A 16,455-nucleotide genomic window follows, 5' to 3' on the forward strand; every position below is an offset into this window, starting at 1 on the left:
TCACAAAAATGCAGAATATTCCAAGCAGGTATTTAGCAACTAAAATTCAAACCAATCTCAATGTATTATTATGAACAGCTGTCAGGATCAATATAATAAACCTCAGCTAATCAGGTTCAAGAAGAATGTATTAGCATCATCCTACCTCAGATGCCCTCTCAACCTAATTAGCCTACAGCTTGGGATACATGGAGCTGCCATACACTGAACAGTGATAAATGGTACACAAATCATATACCCACAACTTCTAATTGATTTCATTTTAGTAAATGGTTGATGTCAAGCTAGCAATTAAGAATGCACTTACTATATCGTACAGGCCACCTCAACATTGACATTAGTTTTAACTCTAACATATACAGCCTAACAACTATGCTTATATTAATTATTCTGTGTGATATAAGCTATTTATTACACTGGACTGTATTATACTGTTTGTCATATTGAACCTAAAAACCTAAAATGTTTATGATGTCCTTGGAGGTCCCAGATCTCAGGTGTGGTGATAATCTGATTTGAACTGTAAGTTTTAACTGTCCAGGTTTTGATCCTTCAGAATGTGTGCATACCTCACTGATGATCTTGGCGGCTTCCCTGGAGTGAGACAGTTGAGGTGTGTCTGCTGCTCCAATGTAATGGCCCTTCTCCAGATTGAAGGACTCCTTGTACTTCAGCTATGGATATAAAGCACAATGCAGAATATTTCCAAGCAACACCTATATTTTGATAAAATACAACAAACCTCTTGACATCAAATCGTTATTTTGTTCTACTTACGTCGCTCAGATTTGTGTTATTCATCTTGGCCAGGACAATTTCTGGAAGATCAACCACGCTTGTGAACTTTGCAAAGTTATCTACGGCATCCTTCTTGTAGTGTCTCTGCAATTCAAAATAAATAAAGAAATACATCGGATAATTTTAGGCACACGACCTGAATGAAAGAAAAATGACACAGAATCGACGTCAAACTTACGCTGTTCAGGATCTCCTGTGCTTTCCTGACTTTCTGATGATCAACCGAATCCATAGCGATCCAGCCACACCCGCGAATCCATTCCAGGTCAGCTTTGTAGAGGTACTACAATACACAATGAAATTCAAGCCAATTCAAAACTTCTACTAAACGTACAGTGCATGAAGCCTAATCACTGACAGAAATCTGATCGCACTCACGTCGCTCTGGAGCTCATAGGCTTTCTTTGCCTGGATGACGTCGTTCTGGTCTGGCAGACACGTCCACTTGTGCAGGAGGTGTTTGTAGTCGATGTCGCTGACCTGGATCTGGTTTTTCTTAGCCAACTCAAAGGACAGCATGTCTACCGGCAGGTGGAACTTAGTCTTGGACTTGTCAAATTCCTTTTTGTACTCTGCGTCACTAGCGATTTTGGCAACGTGCATGGACCACACCAGCTTGGGATCATCCTGGATGCTGCGGCAGCCCACATGGTGTCCTCTCTGTTTCAGGTAGTCAGCTTTGTACTTACACTGAGAAAAGGCAAATGTAAAAGTTCGGTGAGCGGCAGTCAGTGAACAGTACAGGTTAGCCTTAATCTCCAGGCGGTCTGCCGGGGCTAGTAATAACACATGAAAGACATTAAAACAATGCCCAGCCCGCGTGTCCCACAGTAATTTGGTACAGTTAAATGTGAAAATAAAAAGACACACCTCGCTCTGAATGTTTTGTGTTTTTCTGGCTTGCGTGACAGAGATAGCATCTGCTGGAATAAAGTAGCTTGTGGCTTTAATCTTGTCCCATTTTTCTGTGTACAATTTCTGTCGAGAAACACAGTTAATAGCATTCAGAAATACCTTCATGATTAAGAATTTCACAAAAGAGAAAATGAACTCATAAATATGCAGCCATTTGGCATCCTGCACTGTCTAGCAAATTTAACAGTGATCTGTGTCACTATTGCATTAGCTGCAATAATTCTGTTCAAAACAAGTAATGTTAACTAGTTCTGGATTTGATTAAGTGTCACATAGACGCTTAACTATGGCTCCTTACTAGTGTTATAAAGGACCTCTGAAATTAGGGAATAAATCAGTTTGCTTTAATTAATTAAAAAAAACAAAAAACAAACAAGGAAAAACACAACAACAACAACAACAAAGAAGTTAATATTATTATTACTTCACCTACCTGGTTAAAATTATTAGCTATTTCTCGTGCCGAAGCCAGCTGTGGCGTGTCAACCAGAGTATATTTTGTCTTTACGTTATTCCAAGCCTCACGGTATTTAGCCTGAAAAATTTTTGAAAAAGATTGTAATATGATCACCTCAAACAAATTGTAGCAGATTTTTAACTAAAAGTTTGTTACCAAGCCTCTGTTATTACTCACGTCATTGAGAATCTCAGCTGCCTGCTTAGCAGTGACATAATCAACTCTGTCAGTCACTGCAGTGAACTTAGTACTGTCTGCTTTGGTGCGATAGTTTATCTGAAAATAACATGAAAAAAAAAGAAGAAAATGTTAACCCGTATCACAAAACCACAACACAATTTGGAAGAACCGGCTGTTTCTGCTTGAGAGAGACCCCTGGACTGAATCACAAAAGGATATTCAGGACAGGTGCAAAAAATGCAAAGTATAATTCCAGCATTGTAAAAACCATGACACACTACAGTATATGCAACGTACAGTATAATGATAGGAAACGCCTGGGAAATGACAACATGATGAAAACATAGCATGGTAAAGCGCAAGGGCTTTGTAGGTTGTGATGATTCTGCGGTAGCACGATGCGGCCCCTTTAGGAGTGGTCACGTATTTCCGCTCTGCCCTTCTACATGACTGTATGCAGTCTGGCAGTGAGCATGTGCAGACAGAGAGAGCGCTTCAACCCTTACGGGTGTAATGGAAGAGATGAGCTCTGGAAGTGGAAACCTTTTCTGATGTGTGAAGGAATTAAGTGCTGATATAATATAACATAGTATTCTAACTGGAACCTGCCTTTACACTGTACGCTCAAATAAATGCATCATAACAAGATGTATAGGACTGTACTTACATCACTGATGATGTCTTGGGCATTCTTAACTTTCTTGACCTCCAGAGAGCCATCTGGCATCCAGCCAATCCCACGCAGCCATTCCAGGTCAGCCTTGTACACCACCTAGCGACAGCACAGGAACCGGCATTTACACTCTCGCACGTTTTTCTTGTGTTTCTACAGTAGCCTAGACAACGATTTATTTATATTTCACATAGCAAGCTGTCAGAGCAGCTTTTAGAAAATACAGTGTACTACACCCAGAAACCTCAATTAAAAGTCTTCTGCTTTTGAGGATTGTTTAACTACAGGTAGTGTGGCTTTTTTTTTTTTTTTTTTTTTTGCTAGTTTGTTTAAATAAAAATAATAGATAAATCACTAATAAATATAAGGAAAAATGGCAAAATGTAATATTATGGGCCTACAAATCTTAATGCTCAAGGTGCTTTTCTAAATAAAACAATATATTGGCACAGCATCCATATCACACCAATGATAACTGTATCCACAGCGCTTATTACAGATGCAATAACTAATTGTTTAATTGGTCCGATCGCACTCACGTCGCTCTGGAGCTCATAGGCTTTCTTTGCCTGGATGACGTCATTCTGGTCTGGCAGACACGTCCACTTGTGCAGGAGGTGTTTGTAGTCGATGTCGCTGACCTGGATCTGGTTTTTCTTAGCCAGCTCAAAGGACAGCATGTCTACCGGCAGGTGGAACTTAGTCTTGGACTTGTCAAATTCCTTCTTGTACTCTGCGTCACTAGCGATCTTGGCCGAGTGTACAGCCAGGAGAAGTAGGGGGTCGTCTTGGATGCTGCGGGCTCCAATGTGGTGTCCGGTTTGCTTGCGGAAGCCTGCCTTGTATTTGTACTGTTAGGAAATTATGTCAATTAGCGTTTCAGTCTTAATATACTGTGGTTCATATTAATATACACACAAACAAGGAGGCCAACTTACGTCACTAGCAATGTCTCTGGAAGCCTTGGCCTTGGTTATCGCAATCGCATCTGCCTTGATGCTATAGCCCTTTGCCTTCTGGTCGTCCCAGGCCTTTTTGTAACATGACTAGAGAAAAAGAAAAAGGAAAACAGCTTTTACTACAGTAACTAGTAGCTAAAGTATATAACACATTCTAAAATGTGAAATTAAGACAAATCTGCTCCATTTACAGGAGGAACAAGGGAGAGATAATTATCTTAATGCACAGCATAGTGTATCTTTAGACACACTTACTTCACTGATATTAATGGCATTAGCTTTGGACAGCACAATAGCAGGTGTGTCGGGCATGACATGAATGGTGGTCTTATCCTTGTCCCAAGCTTCTTTGTACTTCCGCTGTTGAGAGAAGAGGAAACAATTCATTTGCACATTCTCCTGAGGATTCTGTAAATGATTTCCACAGTATGTTTTGTAGCCAATTATATACACATTTATTGCCTGTGATTATATTCACAAAATCAACAAGTTATTATATGGCCAAAGACGGTTTAATTGGATAAAAAAATAAAAAAATAATACTGTACATTAACGCATCATAGACTACTAGATACAATGTTATATTATTGAAGCATCAGTGAACATTAACCTCTAGCAGGTATCAAATCAAACTTTATTTACGTAGCGCTTTTCACAGCAGCGCCATCTCAAGGAGCTTAAGAGAAAACAACAGTTCAAAACATCAATAAAACTGCAAAAACCATAAAAAACAGCAATGAAAGTCCAGAACATAAAAAACAAGAACAATAAAAACAGCAAAACAGTAAAAAAACAAAAAAGTCAGACTAAAATGGAAACGATAGATCATAAAAATAAGTTTTCAATCTTGACTTAAAATGGACCAGTCCATTGCTACATTTTATGGACCAATCCAGTCTACATTTTTGGTAAAATGAATCAGCCAAATGTTATTATTGATGCTGTTTTAGGTCACTCCTAAGAGTGTACAGTATGGTAAACAACACTGGCTTGTGTATAAAACTAATTGTGCTTATGATACTGATACTAAACCAAAAAAACCTGTTTTTAAATTCTTACTTGACTGAGCTGTTCAGCATTGGTTTTGGCCAGCACAATGGCAGGCAGGTCGACCGCACTGGTAAATTTTACAGTACTAGGAGGCTGACGGTACAGTCTTTCACTCAGGTTATCTTGAGCCTTCTTTACTTTCAATACATCCAGAGAGCCACTGGGCAACCAGCCACAGCCTCGGATCCATTCGAGATCAGCCTTGTAAATAACCTGAAAGGCAGGAAAACATCTAATTGAGATTGCCAACCAAAATACATACATCCTAATATTACAGAAAACGTAACGGCAGAGATAAACTCACGTCGCTCTGGAGCTCATAGGCTTTCTTTGCCTGGATGACGTCGTTCTGGTCTGGCAGACACGTCCACTTGTGCAGGAGGTGTTTGTAGTCGATGTCGCTGACCTGGATCTGGTTTTTCTTAGCCAACTCAAAGGACAGCATGTCTACCGGCAGGTGGAACTTAGTCTTGGACTTATCAAATTCCTTCTTGTACTCTGCGTCACTAGCGATCTTGGCTGAGTGTAAAGCCAGGAGAAGTAGGGGGTCGTCTTGGATGCTGCGGGCTCCAATGTGGTGTCCGGTTTGCTTGCGGAAGCCTGCCTTGTATTTGTACTGTGAATAGAAAGTTTCAATTTAACTGAACAGTTCATGTAATATATTACTTTAGTATCCCAGACAGCCATCTCCAGTCCCTCCAGATCTTACTGATAAACAGCCAAATATAAACTATAAATATGGGTTTCTATGAACAAAACCAATGCATTCCCAGGGGCAAAATGCAGAGGGAATGGCACTGAGGGGTCATTATCCAGAAAGCAAAAAGTCACATGACCACAATATGGCAGGCTACACTAGTCTTGGATGCAGCGAGCTCCAGTGTGGTCTCTGGTTTGCTTGTGCTTGTACTGTAAGAGAATAATGTGAAGTCTTTCAGTGACTCATTCCTAATATACATATCAGAACTAAAAAATGTACTTTAACTTACCCCACTGGTGTTGTATTTCTGTAAGATTTTTTACAGAACAGACAAGCTTTTTTGTTTATCACTTTCATAAAATCGAATATTAATAACTTACATCACTGGCGATATCCCTGGAGGCTCTGGCTGCCTTGATTGAGATGGCATCGGCACGCAGGTCATAACCCTTCTTCTTGGACTCTTCATTAGCAAGTTTGTATTGTTTCTAAGAAAAGAGATATGATGCATGTTATTTAAAAAATGACTTTACATGATTTCATATACAAAAGAAACTTGCCTTTGTTTTGCTGGTATTTGATATCACCCACCTCACTGGTGTTGATCTTGTTCTGTTTGGACAGGATGATCTCTGGAGTGTCAGGCATGACGTGAATCGTGGTCTTATCCTTGTCCCAGGCCTCAGTGTACTGGCGCTGAAAAAAAACATTAAAAAAAAGTGTAACTCCTTTGTGCATTGTGAAGAGCCTCCAATGTCTGTAGAGAAACAGCAGTCTTGGTTCTGCACCGACAGACATCTACAAGTTTACTGCAGTGCGTATCATATTAAGATTTCCCTTGTTTTGACTAGTGTTTCTATTCAATGGCTGCAATTAATAAACACCTGGATAAAACCCCCAAAACAATTCTGGTCTGTGGTTCGGGATATTGGTGGTGTCCGCTCTGCAAATGGTTCACCAACAGAACTCAACACTGGAACTGAACAAGTTCAGGGTCTGGGAAGTGTTATTAATGCTTTTAACCAGCATTTTATACAAGCTAGTAATGCATTTAATGGTAAACCTCACACTCCAAAGTAGAACTCATGTTAAGAGCTATATTTTTCCTTTGTTTGATTATGGTGATATTTCATTTTTACATGCCTCTGCTGAGCAATTAAAAAAACTGGATCGCCGAGTGAACACAGCAGGCAGATTTGTATTAGAATGCCACCCTGAAACCCATCACTGCCAGTTATTGGCTTCTTTAAACTAGAATAGTCGGGGCTAGAGTATCTGGGATACGATACTGCATCAGATAAAAAGCCCAAATATGTCAGTTAAGTGTAAAATGATGACTAATATTACATGGATTTGATTGAATGTAAGATGTTGTCTTTTAGAGTGATGTTGTTTTTAATGATGTGAAATTAGCGCTGTCCGAAAATAAATAAATAAATAAATAAATAAACAATCACTAGCAAACAATCTAACAGTTCCACTCTGATGTCAATTAAGGGCAGTTCTACATAAATATCGACTTAGTTACAGCAACTTCTGGAGTGGAAATGGCTAAGAATAGCTGACCTTGTTCATAGTTTGTGCATTGTTCTTTGCCAAGACAATTTCCATGGAGTCTGTCACGCTGGTAAATTTGACGGTGCTCGGGTGTTGGCGGTACTTCCTCTCGCTCAGGATCTCTCCGGCCTTCTTAACTTTCTCAACATCGACCGAACCCACGGTGGACCAGCCAACGCCCCTCAACCACTCCAGGTCAGCCTTATACACAGCCTGGGTGCAGAGGAATAGACATTCAAAACAGCAAGTGTAAAAGGGTCAACTTTCACTTTCAGGGCTTCCTTTTCTTATCGTTCTTAGCTACTGTAGTTTTATTAATCAGATTTCTTAATTGGTCATTCAGCTATGAAAGAATTGAACTCACGTCGCTCTGGAGCTCATAGGCTTTCTTTGCCTGGATGACGTCGTTCTGGTCTGGCAGACAAGTCCACTTGTGCAGGAGGTGTTTGTAGTCGATGTCGCTGACCTGGATCTGGTTTTTCTTAGCCAACTCAAAGGACAGCATGTCTACCGGCAGGTGGAACTTAGTCTTGGACTTGTCAAATTCCTTCTTGTACTCTGCGTCACTAGCGATCTTGGCTGAGTGTAAAGCCAGGAGAAGTAGGGGGTCGTCTTGGATGCTGCGGGCTCCAATGTGGTGTCCGGTTTGCTTGCGGAAGCCTGCCTTGTATTTGTACTGTGAATAGAAAGTTTCAATTTAACTGAACAGTTCATGTAATATATTACTTTAGTATCCCAGACAGCCATCTCCAGTTCCTCCAGATCTTACTGATAAACAACCAAATACAAACTAGAAATATGGGTTTCTATGAACAAAAACAATGCATTCCCAGGGGCAAAATGCAGAGGGAATGGCACTGAGGGGTCATTATCCGGAAAGCAAAAAGTCACATGACCACACTATGGCAGTCGTATTAGGTCAAAAAGAAGGATACTATATTGTACTATATTTGAGAGGAATCCCAGTGTATACTCACATCACTGGCAATATCTCGAGATGCCCTGGCAGCCTTAATTGAAATTGCGTCAGCTCGCAGATCGTAACCCTTTTTCAGAGAGTCATTCCAGCCTTTTTTGTAAAGTTTCTGAAATAATAGAAAAAAGGAATATTAAAAAAAAAGAATGGCACTCTAATTTCACTAATGAAAATTCAAATCACAAGTACCTTGACCCTTGACCCCTACCTGCAAACAGGGCATTTTCAGATTAAGTAAAAAAAAAACAAATGCCCAAGGAGAAATACATACCATGCTAAAGGGGCAAACCTGAATCTCTGAGAACCAGGGAGATATGAAGAGGCTAAGAAACACATTTGCATTTCTTGCACTGACGTGACTGAAACAGTAACACTAGTAAAGCAAAGGCGAAAGTGGTACTTCCTGTTTACAAAATTCACGGCAGCCTCTCTCAGATGCATTCTGACACTTGTTATACACACTTTGCAACAAAGGATTGTTTAGTTGTATAGTTTTCCAAAAAAATATTGTCCTACCACAATTTTTTCTACTTTAAATATTAACATTACAAAGCTACCAAAAGCTGAGGAATACTGCAGCAAGGTTGTTTTCAGTTGTATAGAAACAATCCTTTTCAGACCAGGATGAAACTGCCAGCGATTTTTTATGCACATTAAAAAAAAAAAAAAAAAATTTAAAAATCAGTTTTAGCAAAAGTAGCATTTTAGCAGTTTCACCCTATAAGCAGGTAAGGGGAGGGTATGTTCTTTAATGCACCATTTAATCTGGTGGGAAAAATGTACTTTTTTTAATAAACTCTACTCATTATTGACAAGCAGAAGAAACTGACAATTCAGTGTTTATTGAAATAATCAAGCACTTGTGAAAACTGCAAAACAGATCATTATTTTAGTAATCGACAAAAGAAAGGAAAGCATGTGACACAGAAACTCTTTTTCTTTTTTTTTTGCTAGGTACCTCGCTTATGTTGACAGAGTTACTCTTCGCCAGCACAATTTCTGGTGTATCTGGCATCACATGAATATGCCTTTTATCTTTCTCCCAAGCATCTCGGTACAAATGCTGTAACATGAAGCATAAAACAATACATTAGCCTACAGTTCAACTGCTGCACTTAGTATTATTACTTTCAATTATAATCATTAACAATATTAAATAAATAAACGAATCTCACTGCATGCAGACATAGTTTAATACTATACATAACCATAGCTATTACCAGGCATAGGAAAAGTTGTTATTGAACTGCACAATTAAATTATACTCGCGTTGAGTTAACATGACAACTACATCATGATATTTTAATTGGATGACCAGTTTTCAAATGTAGGACAGTAGTTAAGTATTTTCTTCAAATATTTAAGCTGCAATCTTGAAATACGCCAGTAGGCACTACAGACAGAAGCTGGTGACATCAGTTGACATTACACTTACACAAGCCCTCCAACTGTAGAGGTTTGGCTGGTACAATATCGCCAGTTCCTCACGACTTCATGGCGTGTACCGAATTTTGAAATCTACTCTGTCCTGACTGTAGGGACTATGCTTTGTTGTGATGTTATAACCCGTCAAAAAAAAAAAAAGTTTTTTAAAACAGGCGTCATGGTCTTTGAAATTTCACTACAATTTGAAACATACAGCACTGCCAAAAAAAACAAAACAATTACTAAATCACAATCAGCTATTACCTCAATAAACTAAACCCCTCCATACAAAAATAACACCGATCAATCAATTCTGAAAAATAGAATACTGCATTCCTGCCTGTAGCTGTATTTGTTTTTAATATGTAATGTTTATAGTTTAAAAGCCAGAACCAACTACTTTAAATTTGCTCTGACCTTATAATAATATTAACAATGATATCAGCAAATGATGGAAGGTATTCTTACATCGTTGATATTCTGTGCACAGGTCTTGGCCAGGACCATTGGGACAGAGTCAGTGAGGCTGGTAAATCTGAATTTGTCTGGGTGCTGACGGTAGTTGCGTTCACTGAGGATTTCTCCAGCTTTCTTTGCTTTCACCACATCCAGCGAACCAATTGGAACCCATCCAACACCTCTCATCCAATCCATATCCGCCTTGTAGACAATCTGGATGGGAAGAGGCTCACTTCAGTTTAGCACACAAAATCCACAGTGTCTTTTTAAATGTATTTGTTATATGTAAAAACACATTTTTTCAGATTGGGTTTTACAAATGAATGCCCCAAAAGAGATGTTTTACTGTATGTTTTAAGCTATTGATTGCATGTAAAACTTTTAATGCAAATCATTTAAATGGCATAACCCCAGCAATAACAACATGGTTGTGGGTAGGACCTCTAAAACTACTGATTGTTGTAGATTTGTGCTTGCTTTATGACATTCAAATAGTTGTATTTCTCTTAAAAAACATGCCTTTGCATTTGTTGAGAAATTGAGCCTAAATTATTTTATTCCTTAATTGTGGAGCACAACATTTAGTCAAAACGATTAACTAAAACAATGTGCTTGATAGATAAAGGTGAATCGAGTAATAGAAATATTCCTCTTTGACACTCACGTCGCTCTGGAGCTCATAGGCTTTCTTTGCCTGGATGACGTCGTTCTGGTCTGGCAGACACGTCCACTTGTGCAGGAGGTGTTTGTAGTCGATGTCGCTGACCTGGATCTGGTTTTTCTTAGCCAGCTCAAAGGACAGCATGTCTACCGGCAGGTGGAACTTAGTCTTGGACTTGTCAAATTCCTTCTTGTACTCTGCGTCACTAGCAATCTTGGCCGAGTGTAAAGCCAGGAGAAGTAGGGGGTCGTCTTGGATGCTGCGGGCTCCAATGTGGTGTCCGGTTTGCTTGCGGAAACCTTCCTTATATTTGTACTGTGAATAGAAAGTGTGAATACTGTAAGGGAATACTGTCATTCACTCATCAATCTACTGAAGAGCAAAATAACAGTTCTGGTTTGAGAAAGATTCCAAATACACACACAATGTCAGCAACATACATCCACCAAAAACAAAATCAGAGCTATCAGAATCACGTTTTACAATGTACATGTGAAATGCAGGTTCATCTATATATGCCAAAATCGTGATACTCTCAATAAAAGAGCGGTAAAGACTGTTGTAACAAAGTTTGATCACAACTGGATAAAATGTTTTCTGGATTTATGGAAAATATAACAAAAAAATTAAAAAGTGTGGCATCAGTATGAAGTTAAGACAAATGGGCAGGAGCCTCTTTACATTCCCAGATCATGAAACCCTCAATAACTTAACCTAACCTGGGCTGTGCTCACAGGGTAACCTGGAACTCTTGCAAATAGTTTTTTGGTTTCTTGTATATTTTTTCTGTGCTGCTGTTGTATACGAGTCTCATGAATCAAGTAGCAATCTTGCTGTGCTAAATGTACTAACTCTGATTATAATTTTTGTTATCTAGATTTATACATACCTCTAAAGTGTGACATGTGTACATACAGGTTAAGCCTCTGTTACATCCGGGCTGTTGGGGGAATGCAATGCGATTCCCTTTCTCTAACCTCTAACCTTTTTCATTGTTTGACATGACAACCCAGACGAAGTATTGTATTAAACAGTATAGAATTTTATTGTATTTTATTGTATTTTATTGTATTGAATTGTATGGTATTGTATCTAATTATACAGTTAACGGCAAATAAAGCCTTACGTCACTGGCGATATCCCTGGAGGCTCTGGCTGCCTTGATTGAGATGGCATCGGCACGCAGGTCATAACCCTTCTTCTTGGACTCTTCATTAGCAAGTTTGTATTGTTTCTAAGAAAAGAGATATCAAGCATGTTACATAAAAAAATTAGTTTAAATGATTTTATATACAAAGAAACTTGCCTTTGTTTTGCGGGTATTTTATATCACCCACCTCACTAGTGTTGATCTTGTTCTGTTTGGAGAGGATGATCTCTGGAGTGTCGGGCATGACGTGAATCGTGGTCTTATCCTTGTCCCAGGCCTCAGTATACTGGCGCTGTAAACCAATATTAAACAAACACATTAGTTGAAGACATATTATATAAACTGCATAAGATAAACTGTAAGGCAAGATGAGGGTAAGGATAGCTGACCTTGTTCATAGTTTGTGCATTGTTCTTTGCCAAGACAATTTCCATGGAGTCTGTCACGCTGGTAAATTTGACGGTGCTCGGGTGTTGGCGGTACTTCCTCTCGCTCAGGATCTCTCCGGCCTTCTTAACTTTCTCAACATCGACCGAACCCATGGTGGACCAGCCAACGCCCCTCAACCACTCCAGGTCAGCCTTATACACAGCCTGGGTGCAGAGGAATAGACATTCAAAACAGCAAGTGTAAAAGGGTCAACTTTCACTTTCAGGGCTTCCTTTTCTTATCGTTCTTAGCTACTGTAGTTTTATTAATCAGATTTCTTAATTGGTCATTCAGCTATGAAAGAATTGAACTCACGTCGCTCTGGAGCTCATAGGCTTTCTTTGCCTGGATGACGTCGTTCTGGTCTGGCAGACACGTCCACTTGTGCAGGAGGTGTTTGTAGTCGATGTCGCTGACCTGGATCTGGTTTTTCTTAGCCAACTCAAAGGACAGCATGTCTACCGGCAGGTGGAACTTAGTCTTGGACTTGTCAAATTCCTTCTTGTACTCTGCGTCACTAGCAATCTTGGCCGAGTGTAAAGCCAGGAGAAGTAGGGGGTCATCTTGGATGCTGCGGGCTCCAATGTGGTGTCCGGTTTGCTTGCGGAAGCCTGCCTTGTACTTGTACTGTGGAAAAGAAAACAAAGTATTTTGAATTGGATCAACCACGTACTGTAACCGATAATTAAAATATTTTTAACCCTACTGTAATACAATTCTGTTTTTACTCTCTCAACAATGCATAGCTCTAAAGAGGTCTAAGGAAAATACCTCCACCCAAGACAGGGGGTGAGCTCACTGGTCTCAGCCTTGCATACCAGTATGTCCCTAGATCATTTTTGTATGAACTATTGCCATACAAGACACTGAAACTATTTAATTAGTTATATTGACTTTTTGCAAAGTTACTTAAAGCAAAATTAAGTAGGATTCCAAATCTACACACATATGGACACCCGCCTCATTGGTGACACATCTGTACACATTTCTCAGTGCAGACAAAATGCACGATTACATTGTATATCATTCTCAATTACAGAAAAAAGACATGAAAATAGTAATAACTTACATCACTGGCGATATCCCTGGAGGCTCTGGCTGCCTTGATTGAGATGGCATCGGCACGCAGGTCATAACCCTTCTTCTTGGACTCTTCATTAGCAAGTTTGTATTGTTTCTAAGAAAAGAGATATCACGCATGTTATATAAAAAAATTAGTTTAAATGATTTTATATACAAAGAAACTTGCCCTTGTTTTGCGGGTATTTGATATCACCCACCTCACTGGTGTTGATCTTGTTCTGTTTGGAGAGGATGATCTCTGGAGTGTCGGGCATGACGTGAATCGTGGTCTTATCCTTGTCCCAGGCCTCAGTGTACAATTTCTGCAGTGAGATTGTGAAAAGAAGTTATTTCTTAACATGCACCAGATTCTCCACCAAGGCTAAAAATGACAAATTATTATTATTATTATTATTATTATTATTATTATTATTATTATTATTATTATTATTATACTGCAAAATCTGCAACAAAAGAAAGTGTTTACCTTGTTAATTGTCTGTGCATTGGCCTTGGCCAGGGCTACTGGCATTGCATCAGTTTTGCTTGTGAATTTCCACATGCTTGGGTGTTGGCGGTACTTATTCTCACTCAGGATCTCTCCAGCCTTCTTGGCTTTCTCAACATCGAGAGACCCGATGGGGGTCCAGCCAATGCCCCTCAACCACTGCAGGTCCGCCTTATATACAGCCTGGGTACAGCCGGATACAAAATACATGCATACATTAATTCAGGCTCCTGAAAGATATCTCTGTAATAGAAGGCAAATATAGCATAAAAAACATACATTGTACAATACTTTGAGCGTTTTTATTTGTAACAAGAAAACTTGCAGAACAGTTCAAACTCATTCTTGTCAATCATATATGCCTGGGAATCATCATATAACTGCTTTTTTTGTTAATTTTCAAACTCTCCGACACCAAATATGTTTTGCTTATTTATTTATTTTTTAAGTGTAGAAAAACTAGCATGGCAATTTAAAATGAGTATTTAATTTCTTAATAATCTCAGTGCTTCCTTTTTCATCTTTCCTAATGACCTTTTATTTGTTGAGCTACTGTAGTGTTACTACTCAAATTTCTTAATTCCTCACTCAGCTGTGAAACAAGTTGAACTTACATCACTCTGGATGTCATAGACCTTTCTGGCTTGGACAACGTCGTTCTGGTCTGGCAGACACGTCCACTTGTGCAGGAGGTGTTTGTAGTCGATGTCGCTGACCTGGATCTGGTTTTTCTTAGCCAGCTCAAAGGACAGCATGTCTACCGGCAGGTGGAACTTAGTCTTGGACTTGTCAAATTCCTTCTTGTACTCTGCGTCACTAGCAATCTTGGCCGAGTGTAAAGCCAGGAGAAGTAGGGGGTCGTCTTGGATGCTGCGGGCTCCAATGTGGTGTCCGGTTTGCTTGCGGAAACCTTCCTTATATTTGTACTGTGAATAGAAAGTGTGAATACTGTAAGGGAATAATGTCATTCACTCATCAATCTACTGCAGAGCAAAATAACAGTTCTGGTTTGAGAAAGATTCCAAATACACACACAATGTCAGCAACATACATCCACCAAAAACAAAATCAGAGCTATCAGAATCACGTTTTACAATGTACATGTGAAATGCAGGTTCATCTATATATGCCAAAATCGTGATACTCTCAATAAAAGAGCGGTAAAGACTGTTGTAACAAAGTTTGATCATAACTGGATAAAATGTTTTCTGGATTTATGGAAAATATAACAAAAAAATTAAAAAGTGTGGCATCAGTATGAAGTTAAGACAAATGGGCAGGAGCCTCTTTACATTCCCAGATCATGAAACTCTCAATAACTTAACCTAACCTGGGCTGTGCTCACAGGGTAACCTGGAACTCTTGCAAATAGTTTTTTGGTTTCTTGTACATTTTTTCTGTGCTGCTGTTGTATACGAGTCTCATAAATCAAGTAGCAATCTTGCTGTGCTAAATGTACTAACTCTGATTATAATTTTTGTTATCTAGATTTATACATACCTCTAAAGTGTGACATGTGTACATACAGGTTAAGCCTCTGTTACATCCGGGCTGTTGGGGGAATGCAATGCGATTCCCTTTCTCTAACCTCTAACCTTTTTCATTGTTTGACATGACAACCCAGACGAAGTATTGTATTAAACAGTATGGAATTTTATTATATTTTATTGTATTGAATTGTATGGTATTGTATCTAATTCTACAGTTAACTGCAAATAAAGCCTTACGTCACTGGCGATATCCCTGGAGGCTCTGGCTGCCTTGATTGAGATGGCATCGGCACGCAGGTCATAACCCTTCTTCTTGGACTCTTCATTAGCAAGTTTGTATTGTTTCTAAGAAAAGAGATATCACGCATGTTATATAAAAAAATTAGTTTAAATGATTTTATATACAAAGAAACTTGCCTTTGTTTTGCGGGTATTTGATATCACCCACCTCACTGGTGTTGATCTTGTTCTGTTTGGAGAGGATGATCTCTGGAGTGTCGGGCATGACGTGAATCGTGGTCTTATCCTTGTCCCAGGCCTCAGTGTACAATTTCTGCAGTGAGATTGTGAAAAGAAGTTATTTCTTAACATGCACCAGATTCTCCACCAAGGCTAAAAATGACAAATTATTATTATTATTATTATTATTATTATTATTATTATTATTATTATTATTATTATACTGCAAAATCTGCAACAAAAGAAAGTGTTTACCTTGTTAATTGTCTGTGCATTGGCCTTGGCCAGGGCTATTGGCATTGCATCAGTTTTGCTTGTGAATTTCCACATGCTTGGGTGTTGGCGGTACTTATTCTCACTCAGGATCTCTCCAGCCTTCTTGGCTTTCTCAACATCGAGAGACCCGATGGGGGTCCAGCCAATGCCCCTCAACCACTGCAGGTCCGCCTTATATACAGCCTGGGTACAGCCGGATACAAAATACATGCATACATTAATTCAGGCTCCTGAAAGATATCTCTGTAATAGAAGGCAAATATAGCATAAA

At 39.2% G+C, this 16,455-nt stretch overlaps 1 protein-coding gene across 23 annotated transcripts in view; it reads right to left on the minus strand.

The window, feature by feature from the left end:
- Positions 1-16,455, minus strand: part of LOC121322385 (nebulin-like) — an 87,184-nt gene that overhangs the window by 40,140 nt on the left and 30,589 nt on the right. For 14 of the 23 annotated variants that reach the window (XM_041262254.1, XM_041262275.1, XM_041262269.1 and 11 more), the window contains 32 exons: positions 16,164-16,367; positions 15,898-16,002; positions 15,687-15,794; positions 14,574-14,885; positions 13,939-14,142; positions 13,670-13,774; positions 13,459-13,566; positions 12,705-13,016; positions 12,350-12,553; positions 12,148-12,252; positions 11,937-12,044; positions 10,814-11,125; positions 10,159-10,362; positions 9,224-9,328; positions 8,267-8,374; positions 7,654-7,965; positions 7,299-7,502; positions 6,324-6,428; positions 6,113-6,220; positions 5,337-5,648; positions 5,042-5,245; positions 4,238-4,342; positions 3,962-4,069; positions 3,563-3,874; positions 3,018-3,122; positions 2,348-2,446; positions 2,147-2,248; positions 1,669-1,776; positions 1,177-1,488; positions 977-1,081; positions 778-882; positions 570-674 (listed from right to left, as the gene is read on the minus strand). In XM_041262254.1, coding sequence (XP_041118188.1) covers positions 570-674; positions 778-882; positions 977-1,081; positions 1,177-1,488; positions 1,669-1,776; positions 2,147-2,248; positions 2,348-2,446; positions 3,018-3,122; positions 3,563-3,874; positions 3,962-4,069; positions 4,238-4,342; positions 5,042-5,245; positions 5,337-5,648; positions 6,113-6,220; positions 6,324-6,428; positions 7,299-7,502; positions 7,654-7,965; positions 8,267-8,374; positions 9,224-9,328; positions 10,159-10,362; positions 10,814-11,125; positions 11,937-12,044; positions 12,148-12,252; positions 12,350-12,553; positions 12,705-13,016; positions 13,459-13,566; positions 13,670-13,774; positions 13,939-14,142; positions 14,574-14,885; positions 15,687-15,794; positions 15,898-16,002; positions 16,164-16,367 — 5,415 coding nt within the window. The remainder of the gene's footprint in view (positions 1-569; positions 675-777; positions 883-976; positions 1,082-1,176; positions 1,489-1,668; positions 1,777-2,146; positions 2,249-2,347; positions 2,447-3,017; positions 3,123-3,562; positions 3,875-3,961; positions 4,070-4,237; positions 4,343-5,041; positions 5,246-5,336; positions 5,649-6,112; positions 6,221-6,323; positions 6,429-7,298; positions 7,503-7,653; positions 7,966-8,266; positions 8,375-9,223; positions 9,329-10,158; positions 10,363-10,813; positions 11,126-11,936; positions 12,045-12,147; positions 12,253-12,349; positions 12,554-12,704; positions 13,017-13,458; positions 13,567-13,669; positions 13,775-13,938; positions 14,143-14,573; positions 14,886-15,686; positions 15,795-15,897; positions 16,003-16,163; positions 16,368-16,455) is intronic. The other 9 variants (XM_041262272.1, XM_041262268.1, XM_041262266.1 and 6 more) reach the window with 8 other exon arrangements.

This window comes from Polyodon spathula, chromosome 10 (genome assembly GCF_017654505.1).
Source record: "Polyodon spathula isolate WHYD16114869_AA chromosome 10, ASM1765450v1, whole genome shotgun sequence".
Lineage (NCBI taxonomy): Eukaryota > Metazoa > Chordata > Actinopteri > Acipenseriformes > Polyodontidae > Polyodon > Polyodon spathula.